The 13,926-nt window shown below is 42.0% G+C and overlaps 1 protein-coding gene across 1 annotated transcript in view; it reads right to left on the reverse strand.

Annotated features, from left to right (window-relative positions):
• Window positions 1-13,926, reverse strand: part of CNOT6L (CCR4-NOT transcription complex subunit 6 like) — a 45,504-nt gene that overhangs the window by 4,887 nt on the left and 26,691 nt on the right. Inside the window, exons 3-11 of the mRNA XM_058192836.1 lie at window positions 13,377-13,563; window positions 12,308-12,393; window positions 9,607-9,696; window positions 9,266-9,334; window positions 6,978-7,135; window positions 4,741-4,895; window positions 4,112-4,263; window positions 2,013-2,240; window positions 605-807 (exon numbers count right to left, since the gene is read on the reverse strand). Of these exons, the coding sequence (XP_058048819.1) occupies window positions 605-807; window positions 2,013-2,240; window positions 4,112-4,263; window positions 4,741-4,895; window positions 6,978-7,135; window positions 9,266-9,334; window positions 9,607-9,696; window positions 12,308-12,393; window positions 13,377-13,563 (1,328 nt within the window). The remainder of the gene's footprint in view (window positions 1-604; window positions 808-2,012; window positions 2,241-4,111; window positions 4,264-4,740; window positions 4,896-6,977; window positions 7,136-9,265; window positions 9,335-9,606; window positions 9,697-12,307; window positions 12,394-13,376; window positions 13,564-13,926) is intronic.

Here is a 13,926-nt window from a genome sequence, read left to right on the forward strand (position 1 = left end):
TGGAACCGGGTTTTAAGTAGCTCTGGGAAGATCTGTCGTATCTTTGAATGGTTGTTAAGCAACTGTTCCTTAAGCGAGGAAACATATGATGGTCTCCTTCGGTTAAATTAGACCAGGGGTCTCCGAACATGGCAACTTTAAGACTCGTGGACTTCAACTCCCAGAATTCCTCAGCCAGCCATGCTGGTGGGGAATTCTGGGAATTGAAGTCCATTAAATCTTAAAAGTTACCACGTTTGGAGATCCCTGAATTAGACTGCAAGCCAATCAGAATCTGGCAACATTCGGTCATTGGAGATTTAGGAGGCCAGCTCTACTCGTTATGAGTTTAATGTGAAATGAGAACTTGCAACAACGAACCAACCTTTCAACTGTCAAAAAATGGGTGGATTCCGCTGTGGAGCAGTAACTTACAAACATCAGACTAAACATTCTGATCTAGAATTTATATCTCCCTTTTAAATATGGTGCCAAATGTGGACTACCCATATGGATTTATGGATAGTCATTCTTTTTCCACCTGGGAGTTCACAAACTACCTTGGATGGTACAGGTTTTACAGTTCTTTTGGGGCTATTTTTTTTTTTTATCAAACAGCACTTACCTTGAAATCAAAAGTGTAATTAGTATAAGGCATCAAGTTGTTTTCATAGGCGCTCTTGAGTTGGAAACCATGGGTGATTCTTCCTTCAGGAGCCCCATTCTTTCCATTGCCACTGAAGTTCATGAGACACTCATTGTAACGCAGCTCCTTGAAGTCTTTGTGGTTGTCGGCCACTATTCCATTGCTTAAGTATTCCACAACACCTGGTTTGAATAACCAACAGTTGAAAGACCGAATTGTGCCTTTTAACTCTTCAACGTTTATTGTGCAACAGCAAGTGAGCAATTTCTTTTTCCTTAGACAATTATGAACATTTACCAAAAAATATTATTCAGTAGTCAAGAGACACAATTGTTACTGAAGACCGGCTAACTGGATTTACTGCACTGGAATTAGAAAGTTGCTTAATGTCCTACCACATTCTTGTTTATGGATAAAATAACTGGTATACCAAATGAAAAGTTACTAGTTTGACCAAGGACTTGGTGCATATTCACTCAGGTCAGTCTACTTCAAAAACCTCTGCCAAATTGAAATACTAATCTATACAATCTGAGAAATATGTCAGACAAAGCTTAGCTTTGAGGAGTGGAGCCACGCTGTTTCAAGAACACAGATCAGAATTTAATTGGGAAGCTGCAAACCCGTGTTCACTGCATAGGAGAGAATAAACTTCCAAAGAAATAAACAAAATTTGGGTGTGTATCTCAATACTTGGAACATTTTAACATTTTCTCCACAGCTGAGCTGGTTCAATTATCAGCTGCCTTTTTCCAATTACTTTTTTATTTATCCAACTGAAACCTCATTTTTCTACTTTGGCAAAAGCTGGAGTTGCTAATAATCATGCAATCATTCTGCAATTATTTTGGCAGAAATGCATTTTCTAGCATGTTCTTCTCTCCAAGAAAATCCGGACATGCGTATATACATATAAAACTCACCATTCCCTATTCTAAGCATTTTCTTAATAAAAATATTGCAACAACCTTATTAATTTGTTATCAGATATTCTCTAGACATTAATTTTAATCTAAAACCCAAACCTTAGATCCATTTCTTCTACTCAAAACAATTGCATTCCCTAATAAATCCCCTTTTTCAAATTTAATCATGTAGAGACACCTTTTTAAAAATTTCTGAAATACATAAAGAAAAGTAGATGCCATTGTTGCTTGATCTATTTTGTTCTTTATTATCTAAAGAACAGCTTCTGGAAAAAACAGAGCAGGCATAAAATATCTGATTTCTAATTCCCTCTCACTCAAGTAACAATCATAATTAAACACAGTGTCTTAAACGCTGAGAGTGGTTCTTCTAAGAATATTTTTAAGTTTTGCACAAAGGTTAAAATTATTCTTACAGACATGGATCACCTCCAAAGTCAAGGCAACTGCTTCTGAATTACCTGAATCAGGCAGTGAGTTGAGATCTGCACACAGCACCATAGGAATAGAATTTGTGTCTGCTGTTGGGCTTCCAGGCCGACCAGAGGCTTTCTCAAGGATACTTTTAAGTTCGGAGACAAACATCATTGTCTGGACAAGCTTTACGTCCGAATATTCAGGGTCCCAATGCATATGGGCATTTGCTATTATAAGCAGCTGGCTGTCCATTGTATGAAGTGGTTTCATACCTAAGATCAAGGCACAGTTGTCAAAATTAAATCAATTCACCCTGAGATATGGAATTGCATTTGTGCGTCTTTTGTGCACTGTGAACTTTATGGATTCAAGATTTGCAATGAGAATTACCTTCACAGCTAGATGAGGCACTTACAAATGGGATGGAGTTTGTAACACAACGTATTTCTCCCTTACTGCCTATTTTGACACAACACACATACCTCCATGAACACAAAGGAGTTATAAATATGATACGATGCACAGGGACATCAATTAAACCTGCCTTCCCCACTTGGCGGCATATGGTCCATCACCCAAAATCATCAGAGACCCAAAAGAAATCAATCCGCCTGGCCGGAAGCAGAAAGGGGCCATCCATTTGGCCTGTTTCGTGAGAGCTCCCCGGTTTCTCAGGTGGCCATTTTAGCAACAGATTCACCAAGTGTCTTGGCATGGGCAGAGAAATAAGTTCTCCGCCTAGCGCTGGTGAGAATGAGACCAAGCTGTGAGGCAGAGGAGGAGGAATAAATGGTGATTGCTCCTGCTCAAATTCTCCCTAGCAGAGCCTGCCCTACAACTCCAATTAACAATAATCATGGGCCTGCCTAGATTACGAGGAAGGAAAATAAATGCTTTCCCATCTGAATTTGCCTGTCATTCCACATTAATGTTACAAAGGATATCAACCCCTCTTTTTCCAGGCCTAATTTAACCCACCCAAAGAATTCTGAAAAGGTAGGGATAATGATTTCTCCTTCTTGGCTGTGATGAGCAGATCTTCACCCCTTGGAAGCTAATTTAGCAAAACCCCGTGTAAAGTCAATGTCCAACCTGTCACAGCTTAAACATCTAAGTAAAAATGATCTTTGGCTCCATTTGTTGAGAAAGGTATAATTTCATTAGCAGTCAAGTATAAAGCAACAAGGCAAAGTCAGAACTGAGAATTCACTTCCAAAATCACTAAGTTCTACTTTCCTCTCTCTGTCTGCCTCTCGCTGCCCACCAACCAAGTTCCTGCAAGATGTTTCCGTTAACAGTCAATCTGAGCCCAGGTTGGCATGCGGCTCCCTCCTTCTTCCAGTTGTATGACCTTGGAGCAGCTTGCCAAGGTGGCACAGTTCCTTTCTCCCCCCAAGCATCCCACTCCAATCTCATGCTTTGTCGGCTTCACTTAAGCTAAGTAGGGCTGCTGCTGCTACAAAAAGAGAGCCAGTTTGATTTAGTTACTTAAGGCGCTAGGTTAGAAACCAAGAGACAATGATGTCCAGTTCTGCCTTAGATGTGAAACTATCTGGGTGAATAGACCAGTCCCTCTCTCCCTCCCTCCCCACCCCTCTCTCTCAGCCCAAGGAGGAAGCAGTCACAAAGCAGTTCTACAATCTTGCTATGAAAATTGCAGGGATTGTCCAGGCAGTCATCATGAATCAAGACTGACTCACAGGCACAGCCCCTCCTGTCTCCAAATTACAAAGCCGGTTGTGTAATTTCCAGAGTCTAGACTAGCCTCAAGATACAGAAGCCTAGAATGACTTTGGGCTAGTCGTTCTCTTTCAGTCCACCAGGGTTGCTGTTATGGCGGTGGCAGGAATGGTGAGGGGCAACCAAGACCCACATGGAGTCAACTCAAACTCTTAAAGAGACAAGCTCAGTGTCAGGGTTTCAAGGTGTTACAAAAGTAGACCCGGGAGGCTTTCAGATTCGGGTTTTCCCAGATGTATCAATATAGGATCTCTAATAAAATGGAACATTGAGGGAATGCCTGCCTCGGAGTCTTATTCGGTTGGGGGTGTTACTTGGAACCCTGACATTCAGCTATAAATATAACAAACAAAATCCAGCCTGTAACCGTCCTCATTTGGGGGATGAAAACACAAACACCAACCTGCCCCGAACAGTTCCTTCTGCACCTCTAACACAACCGCAACTCCGATGTTGTCCTTTGTCATAACTCGGTTCAGCATAGCTTCGGACCCTTCTGAGTTGGCCATCGCCACTTGGTTGAACTCGACCGTGTGCTTCTGCACCAGTGTGAACCTGGAACCAAAACCAACGTCCACACATAAATCACCAATTGAAAAAAAAAAAGAGAGAGAAAGAAACAAATCTATAATGACTGTTGTTTGTAAAGGGGAAAAGCTAAAGAAAAGCACTGACTTCGAACTCCTTTTGGCGCAGTAGAATAAAGTAATAATATACAACCTCAACTTTTTACTTTTATATAGTAATATTTCTATATGAACAAACCTAGCAAGAAACCAAATCCTTTTCTATTTTCCCATCGTTTTCGTTTTTCTTTGTCTTTCGGTATTTTATATTTTGATATAAACGACTGCTGTTGTTATTAAGAAATGAAAAAAATAAAAATGACTAGCAAGAATTCTAAGCGTCCCTCCTGCATTTTTGATACGGATTTCAGAACTGCTGCATGTATGGCCAGAACAGATGCTGATTTGGGAACGAACAGGGCTGCTTGCACAGTCGAGCCGCAATACGGAGGAATGAATCTCTTACTTTTCTGTTTTGAAGAATATTGCACAACCGTCCACATGCTTTCGCTCCTGCTCAGACATGATTTTGGCACGTGACTTTGGAGAAAAAAATCCGTCATATCCACGCTCTTTTAATGCTGGCAGAAAGAGGGTGAAGTATTGCTCAGTTTCTACTTCCTGGAAGTGAATACGGCAGGGTTACTGGGGCACAAGAGCAAAGGTGCAAAAAAGCAACAACTTTGGCTTCTACTTGTTTCTCAAACCTCTACGCTGGAATGCAGAGAATCTATAGAAAGGAATGTCTGTGGAGATTCTCAGTCATCCAGGTCATGGGTGCCCCAAAGGTACTTTTTTTTCAAGAGGCAACTGGACTTCCTGGTTTTGCTTGGAAGACGTTTCGCTTCTCATCCAAGAAGCTTCTTCAGCTCTGACTGGAATTCCCTACCATCCAGTCAGAGCTGAAGAAGTGAAACATCTTCAGAGCAAGTTCAACTGCCTCTTGAAAAAAAACCTCCTTTGGGGCTACAAAAAGGACACCTCATGTTACTCGCAACAACAAAGCAAAGAACCTTTGAAGGTGGACTCCCTTAAGGAATGCATGTTTTACTTAACAACCGGGGTAAAAATGGTCATAAAATCAAGTCTGGTCACGTGGTGACTCGCTTAAGTTCTGGTTCCCTCTGTAGTCGAGGACTACCTGTAACAGAACCTTACAAATGTGAATGTGCCTCCCTCACTTCCTGTGCATTAGAGAGGGCTTGTCTGAGATATTCACTGAAACTTATCTGATTGATGCCTTGGCAGCCATTTTCTCTCCTGTCCTTCAATGATATTTCCAAAACCCTCAGTAGAAGAAGGAACCTGACAAATGGCCACCATGATGCTCCAAAGATGCTTACAAGTGGTTAAGACACTAGGAGACTGTGAGTTCTAGTCCGACCTTAGGCAAGATAACAGCACTCCGGGAGGTCACGCTGGCCACAAGACCATGGAAACATCATTTGACAGCCCTGGCTGTATAGCTCTTGAAATGGAGATGAGTATCGCCCCCTACAGTTGGCAATGACCAGCACAGCGGTCCCCAACCTCCAGGTTGCAGCCCACTACCGGACCTTGAGCCAATAGGAACCGGGCCGTGGAAGTGGCAGGCAAGCGTGCGCATGCACCCCCTCTTGCCCGAGAAGTGGGCAAGCACGCACACATGTGCTCCATTTGCACAAGCTCAAATGGAGCTGAGTGCACGTGCTTGCCCGCTACTCACACAGAGCCATCCCCCCCCCCAACACACGCACAGATCTGCAAAGGCAGGAAGGCTGGGGAAGTAAAATCTGCAGGGACTCCTTTACCTTTATCTCAGGCAAGATGGGTGGACATCACCTCCCAGAATTTCCAGCCAGCATGAGCTGAAGTCCACACATCTTAAAAGCTTGAAAAATATCCAAGGAAACAGTCTAGGCCAGGGGTGTCAAATTCAAGGCCCATGGGGTGCTTAAATCTGGCCCGTGGGGCTGGCTTGGAAATAGCAAAGGACTGGCCTGTGGCGCCTGCCAAAATGGGACGCGAGGGCCCCCAGCGCCCCCTCCCCCATTTTTGGCCTGGACGGCTTCCTGCAGCACTCTGTCAGCCAAAAGGGGGCATGGCCCCCCCTGCACGCACACACACCCGTGCCCCATTTTTTCCGGCAGGATGCTGCAGGAGGCATCCGTCCCACCTCTCTCCCCTCCTCCCCGGCCGGCCCATGGAAGAGAACTACAATGCTGATCCAGCCCTCGAAGAAATCCAGTTTGACATCCATGGTCTGGGCCCACCAAAAGTCAGTGTATTGTAATATTTAAGGTGATAAAGAACAACTGAACAGAACAGAACAGAATAACGGAGTTGGAAGGGATTTTGGAGGTCTTCTAGTCCAACCCCCTACTCAAGCCGGAGACCCTATAACTTTTCAGACAGATGTCCGAGGACACCCAGGTTCAAATCCACCTTTAATCACAGCTGTCCATTGGGTAAAGATGCTGCTTCTCCTCTTCTCTCGGACCAACCTACCCGCACAAAGGTATTGTGGAGAACAGACTGAAGGAGTGGGTGGGTAACGTACACGATTTTAACTCCTGAAGGCATGAAGTAATTCTGCCAAACAGGAATGTTGTCCCTATTCCTCCGAGAAATAATTTTAAAAACAATTTTGTATCTGCAAAGAGTTTTTCAAGTGTTTGTGAGTCAGACGCTATATTAGAATAGACCTGTTTTAGTTATAATTACCTGAAGACTAATGATATCTGCATCCCAGTTCACAATTTCTTCCATGATTCCCTTTTTTCTGTATTCCCAGTTTAAAGCCCAGGAGGGACAGTAGCCATAGAGCTGACGGGTAGCGTATTTATCACACAATACATTGTAGCACATGACAGTAAACGAAGCTGGAGAAAAGAAAGCCAATGATGAGAACAATGACGTGTGCCAAGGATTATTATTAATATTTTTTTTGACGGAAGGACCATCTTATACAGCACTACGGATATCAGCAATGACCAAGAGCTGCCAGTTTTCTTTTTTACGTTTGCCAAACATTTTTATTAGGTTATTAAATGTTATAAAATACAAAATAGAAAAGTAAATAAAAGAGCAATGAGGAGGAAAAGGAAAGGGGATAGAGAAGTGAGGAAAGATAGGGAAAAGAAAAGAAGCATTGACTTCGGACTCTCTCTGTTGCAGTAAAATAAGGCATTAGCATCAAATAACAGCTTTTTGTTGAGAGCTGCCAATTTTCAAAGAAAGCAAGAGTAGAACATTCTTTAAAACAAAACATTTTACATGTTAGTTTGGTGTGGTGGTTAAGACACCAGGCTGGAAACCAGGGTGTGGTGAGTTCGTCCCGCCTTAGGCATGAAAGCCGGCTGGATGACTTTTGGCCAGTCATACTCTCTGTCAGTCCAACCCACCTCACAGGGTTGTTGTGGGGAAAATAAGAGGAGAAAGGAGTGTTAGGTATGTTAGCTTCCCTGAGTTGTTTATAAAAATAATAAAGGGGAAATAAATAATAAAATGCAAATAAATTTAAGCACAGCAAATCCTTTGTTGTTTTTGTATTGCAGTGCTTTCTAGAGTATTAATTAAATGCTGCACTAGGAACCAAAGGTTGATTGCTAAATGCATTAGAGCAGAGGTCTTCAAACCTGCATTATAGGCTGGGGCCAACAGATAATCTCTAATTTCTTAATCCACAGCACTTATGCACTCTTTAGCAGCCTCGCTGCACATCATGTCACCTGGGTTAACCTTGGTTTCTTAAATAAGCCAGAATTGTCTTTACGCCACCCTAAAATCAAGCAGATCACATTAGGGCTCAGGGCAATGCACAAAACCAACCAGAGAAATTAAAGCTGATGCGTACAGCCTAGAGGTGGAGCTCTCGCCTCACAATCAGGAGGCTGTGAGTTCCATCCTAGGTAGAGGCAGATATTTATTTCTCTGGGCACACTGAGAATATATCTGCTGAATATAACTCTGCATTGGCGACAGGAAGGGCAACTGGCCATTAAACGCTCTGCTAGCTCCATTCAGTTGCCCAGACTCCACCCAGCAAGGGATTATGGGTCTTTAAAAGATGATGACGACATAGTCTTCCCCAAGTTATAGCAGGCAGAATGGAATTTGCATTGCTAAGTGATGCAGTTGTCGGGTGAAAAATCATGTGACACCACTTAATAAGTTTACGTAGTCCCGGCTGCAGTGGGTTAGGCAAGGACCTCATGCTTTTCCTGCCTTCCTGTGCTTGCCTCTGCTTCAACACACTCCCCCACCTGCCTACCTGGATCCTCATCTCTGCTCTTTGGTCATCCTGTGCTCAGCTGCCCTTGCTGTCCTGCATTCAGGTCCACAGCCAGGTTGGGCATGCCTCATCAGCAGTGGCAGGAAGATGGCAATGGTGGTCAGCTGGGCTGGGAAAGCCCAGGGCATCAGATTGCAGGGTGACCAGAAGGGCAGAGATGGGGGAGAAAAGTTTGGTGGAGAGAAGTGAAGTACACACTGCAATCATAAATGTGGGCAGGCTAACCAAGCACCCACATTTTTGACTGTGGAGATGCTGCAAGGGCCATAACTTTGAGGCATAAATACCAATCATTCACCTTATAACTTCAAGCGGTTGCTGAATAAATGGTCGTTCACTGAGGACTACCTTAACTTGCTACGGATGAACTTGCTTCTCTCTTTTCCCCTTTAGCTTCTTGTCCTGCTGCCGCATAAACTCAAGATGCATCATTTGGGTTTCTTGGGAGTCCCGTTAACCTTACGCGCTCCCTTACTGGTGCTATCAACTTTTAAATAGTATTTCTCTGTTTAGCTTTTAACGTAGCGTTTAAATGGAGCGTGGTCTAAGAATGTTCTTATTTTCACTCCTTGATCCTTATTTTAAGATGTTCAAGGTACCGTCTGCAACCTGATACTTTTTAAAAAGTGTAAGGGCCCTTCTGTAACCATAACAATGCTTTGAGTTAGTTGGAGCAGAGAGAATACAGGTTGCCAATCGAAGATGGCTGAAGTAATACCTGAGGGCAGAATTTGGTCTCGCTCTTTTAATGTAATCCATGGCCTTGGAGGCAGCTGCTCTGGATGAACTGAAATAATGATAGAGACTGAATGTTAATGAGGGTTACAAGCCAAATCCCTTCAAGAACTGGAATTTAATGTCATAATCATGCATGATATAAACATGGTGCCCGTGTGACACCAAGTAGCCAGTTCTTCTTAGCACGAGCATTCAATATAAAATATAGTGTGTTCAGAGATATCCTTTTAGGAGGACTCTGAATATAAAATTATTCCCCTAACAAAGCTTACGTATCGTAAGTAGGAGAGATTGCTGGTATCATTTAAAAAGAATTGTTACCTGCTAGATTGTCAAGCATGTAGTTCAACAATTTACGTGTCCCATCTGGGTCCTGGTAGAGGCTGAGAATATCTTGTGATAAAGGATTGCCTGGAATCAAAGCAAGATTTTTAAAAGAAATGGCTTCCACAATATTCTCCGTTTGAATTAATTAATGTTTACTGTAACACTCCTTATCCTTAATTCTTTGTTTATCTTGGAAGACAGGTTAGTTTAGTTATCTACATCTCATTTCTAGAACAAACCTGAAGACCTGATAACATTTTCATTCCCAGGGAAAATGCTTCATAAAGACACAAGTGAACCAACAGAATAACAGATTTGGAAGGGACTTTAGAGGTCTTCTAGTCCACCCCCTGCTCAGGCAGGAAACCCTGTACCATTTCAGACAAATAGTTGTCCAGACTCTTCTTGAAAACCTCCAGTGTTGGACCATCCATAACTTTTGGAGGCAAGTTGTTCCACTGATTGTTCTCACTGTCAGAAAATTTATCCTTAGTTCTGAGTTGTTTCTTGAATAGTTTCCACCCATTGCTTCTTGTCCTGCCCTCAGTGCTTTGGAAAATAGCTTGACTCCCTCTTCTTTGTGGCAGCCCTGAGATATTGGAACACTGCTATCATGTCTCCCCTAGTCCTTCTTTTCATTAAACTAGACATACCCAGTTCCTGCAACCGTTCTTCATATGTTTTAGCCTCCAGTCCCCTAATCATCTTTCTTGCTCTTTTCTGTACTCTTTCTAGAGTCTCAACATATTTTTTTTACATTGTGGCGACCAAAACTGGATGCAAATATGGTCTTAACAAGGCGTTATAAAGTAGTACTAAGAGGAAAGCAGGAACTATTGTGAAATCCATTTTGGTACATAATCAGAAGGACAGACGGAAAATATTTTGCCATTGCCCCAACAAATGAAGAGGTTTATCTCAAACTCTATTTATCTGGCTCTGTCTTCCAAAACAGAGCCTTTCTGCTTTTCGTCCTTCATGAAATTTATTTTCTTAATGTGTTTGGCCGAAGTATTTGGAACTTTTTTTTTTAAATTTACGGGGCTGGAACTAAAACATTTTGAGCAGAAGTCATCTTTACTAGACTAATGAAAACCGCAGGTTTCAATGTTTTCTATCTTTATCTGCAACTGGAGTTTTCAAAGTATTATTCAAAGGCAATTCTGTCCTTGAAGACATTCCTCTTGGCTTAGATTCTTTTTTAGGGTTGATAAACAGGTCAAAAACTTTATCAGTACAATAAAATATGTAACTAGGAAACAAAAGCAAAGAATGCTTGTAGGCTTCAAAGAGGCATTCCATTTGCCAACAGAACTTGCTCTTTTAAGGAAAATCTACCTGGCTGATCTTGCTCATAACAGGAGAATAATTTTAACCTTCCCTGCCTGCTCTGCTAACTCTCTCTAACTGAAATTTAACCCAAGTGTTTCTCGAGTTAATCTTGATTCCTGGCAACTATATGGACACATGTTGGAGTTTTGACAACAATATAGATTGGTAGTGGTTAGTGCAAAAATACTATAGACAGAACAGAAGTAAATTATATTGAAATAAAAGGCTCAAAAAAAAAACACCAAAAAACACTTCAAGACTGATATAAAGTTTATTAATTGACTGCTAAAGGAAGACCTTCTAACTTGATTTCAACTGCCATAATTCCCCAGGTTTGGCCAGGCAGGATGGGAGAACATGTTAGAAATATAGAAAGGTTAGAAATGAAGAATCAGGCTAAGAAAATGTAGTATATACATACAGGTAGTCCTTGATTTACAAGCATCCGTTTAGCAACCGTTCAAAGTTACGGAATGCATTTATGACAGGGATCATCTTTTGCCACCTTCTGACAAGCAAAGCCAGATTCATTTAATAACTCTGTTACTGATTTAACAACTGCAGTGATTCATTTAACAACTCTGGCAAGAAAGGTCGCAAAATGGGGCAAAACTCACTTAACAACTCTCTTGCTTAGCAATGGAAATTTTGGGCTCAATTGCGATTGTAAGTCGAGGACAACCCATATTGCTTCCAAGAGGTTAACATAGGAGGAAAAAAGTCAGACATAAGGGGGAGAGGAGAGGAGAGGAGAGGAGAGGAGTAAGCTGGAAGGGACCTTGGAGGTCTTCTAGTCCAGCCCTCTGCTCAAGCAGGAAAACCTATATCCGTGATGGCGAACCTATGGCATGCGTAACACAGGTGGCACACAGAGCTGTATCTGTGGGCACGTGAGCGTTGCCCTAGCTCGGATCCAGTGTGCATGCACGTGCCACCCACATAATTTTTGGGCCTTTTGGGCCCACTGGAAGTTGAGAAACAGCCTGTTTCCGGCCTCTGGAAGGTCTGTGGGGGAGCGTGGAATGCTGTTTCTGCCCTCCCCAGGCTACAAGAAAGCCTCTGGAGCCTGGGGAAGGTGAAAAATGGGCCTACTGTGCCACTGCATGCCAAAAGCAGGAACAGTGTGGGGGGGGAGGGGTTCATGCGGGCATGCATGGGGGGGGCACATTGCATTATGGGTGTGGGCATTTACGCGCGTGACCTCTCCCTGCGTTCCCCCACTTTTAGCACACAACGGCAAAACGGTTAGCCATCACTGACCTATACCATTTCAGACCAGTCACTGTCCAGTCTCTTCTTAAAAATCTCCAGTGATGGAGCGCCCACTTAAGCACACAAAAATATATTTCTTACTACCCCTTACCTTTCAGACCTAGGTTTTGTAGCTGGAAGAGCCGTCCAAGTTCATAAGGCAAAACTCGTAACAAATTGTTGTTTAAAAGCAATTCCCTAAAACCAGAGTAAATTATTTAATAAAGGCAGTTTAAAAGAGGTTTTACACACCTGCATTCATTATAATACTTTTTCTAAGTAGTGAGATGGAAAACATATCAGAGCATCTGTGTTAGTATAATCAGCCTACCTCCAAATCAACCATTTCTGAGGATAAAGATGTACAGTGAGTGCTGGATCGTAATGTATACAAACAAAATAACAACTTCTGTTTATGAGTTACTATCACAATGGATCAATCAAAAGCTGATGGAAGTCCACAAATGTAGCCAAGGCTATGGGCTTCTGACTAACCTCTACTTCAGATTGAAATAAAGGATCAGATAAAGAAGGACAAAACATTAGAAGAATTATTGTCCAGTTTTTAGGGGGAAATGTAAAAAATACCTCTGGCTCTAGAACAGTAGCCGAGCTTTTTTTTCAAGATCATAAACATCCTGACTTTGACGCTTAGAAATTCTTAAAGATTTTGAACAAGTAGTTTTGCAGATATTAGGCTCATTCCAAAGTATATAAAAATGCCAGAATGGCACATCAGAAGAGAAACTATTATCCAAAATAAGAGTCCCACGTTGAGTTTTCTACCATATGTAGTGACATTTATCCATAGCTTGAATCATCCTTCTTCCTCAATGCTCTTGCCCATCTTATGCCAAAGAGCACAAATTTAAAAATATTACCACCCCACCAGAAATTATGTAAAAGAAAAGTACAAAAATTCTTGCATCAATACAGTACGTAGGGCGTGTCAAAATTTTCAACTTTCGATTTCCAAATATTCAGGGTGCTCAAAAGCTGTGGCATGCCTTGGGGATTGTAAAGATATTTTGGTTACTTCAATATAATTTAGATGTGCTTGGTAAGTAACTACCTAAATATCGTAACTTTTTAACATTTTGTTTGTTTCATAACAGTAGCCAAAAGAAACATCCGCAAAAACACTTTTAGGTTATTTGGGAAGAGAATTCAAGACTCCTCACCTGAGAGAAACCATGTTTCCTAGTTCTGCTGGTAAACTTCGGAGTTTGTTGGATGAGAGATCCAGGTAAACCAGATTATGAAGCTTGGCAATATCAGGTGGAATGCGAGTTAAATAGTTGTCATTGAGGTGGAGAGCAGTCAAGTGTGTTAGTGACCAAAGTGATGGACTTAAATTGCGCACTCTACCTAAAATCAGAAACAGGTAGAGAGAGTTAGTAGTTTTCTTCTACAAGCTCAACAAATATACCGTATTTTTCGGAGTATAAGACACACCGGAGTATAAGACACACCTTAGTTTTTGGGGAGGAAAGTAAGAAAAAAGCTGATTGGCAGGTGGATCGGCCTCCCGGAATACCCCCAATCAGCTGTTCCCAGAGGTGAATTTTAGCAACAGGTTCCTTGGTTTTGAGTTCTGTGCCTTGCTTTTTTTTGCTTTTTTTTTTCTGCCTCTGAAACTCGGTTTCAGAAAAAAAAAATTTCTGCCTCTGAAAGCCTCCAAAACAGAACTTCAGGGAAAAAAGCCTCTGAAGCTCTGTTTGGGAGCTTCTT

Source organism: Ahaetulla prasina, chromosome 8 (genome assembly GCF_028640845.1).
Source record: "Ahaetulla prasina isolate Xishuangbanna chromosome 8, ASM2864084v1, whole genome shotgun sequence".
Lineage (NCBI taxonomy): Eukaryota > Metazoa > Chordata > Lepidosauria > Squamata > Colubridae > Ahaetulla > Ahaetulla prasina.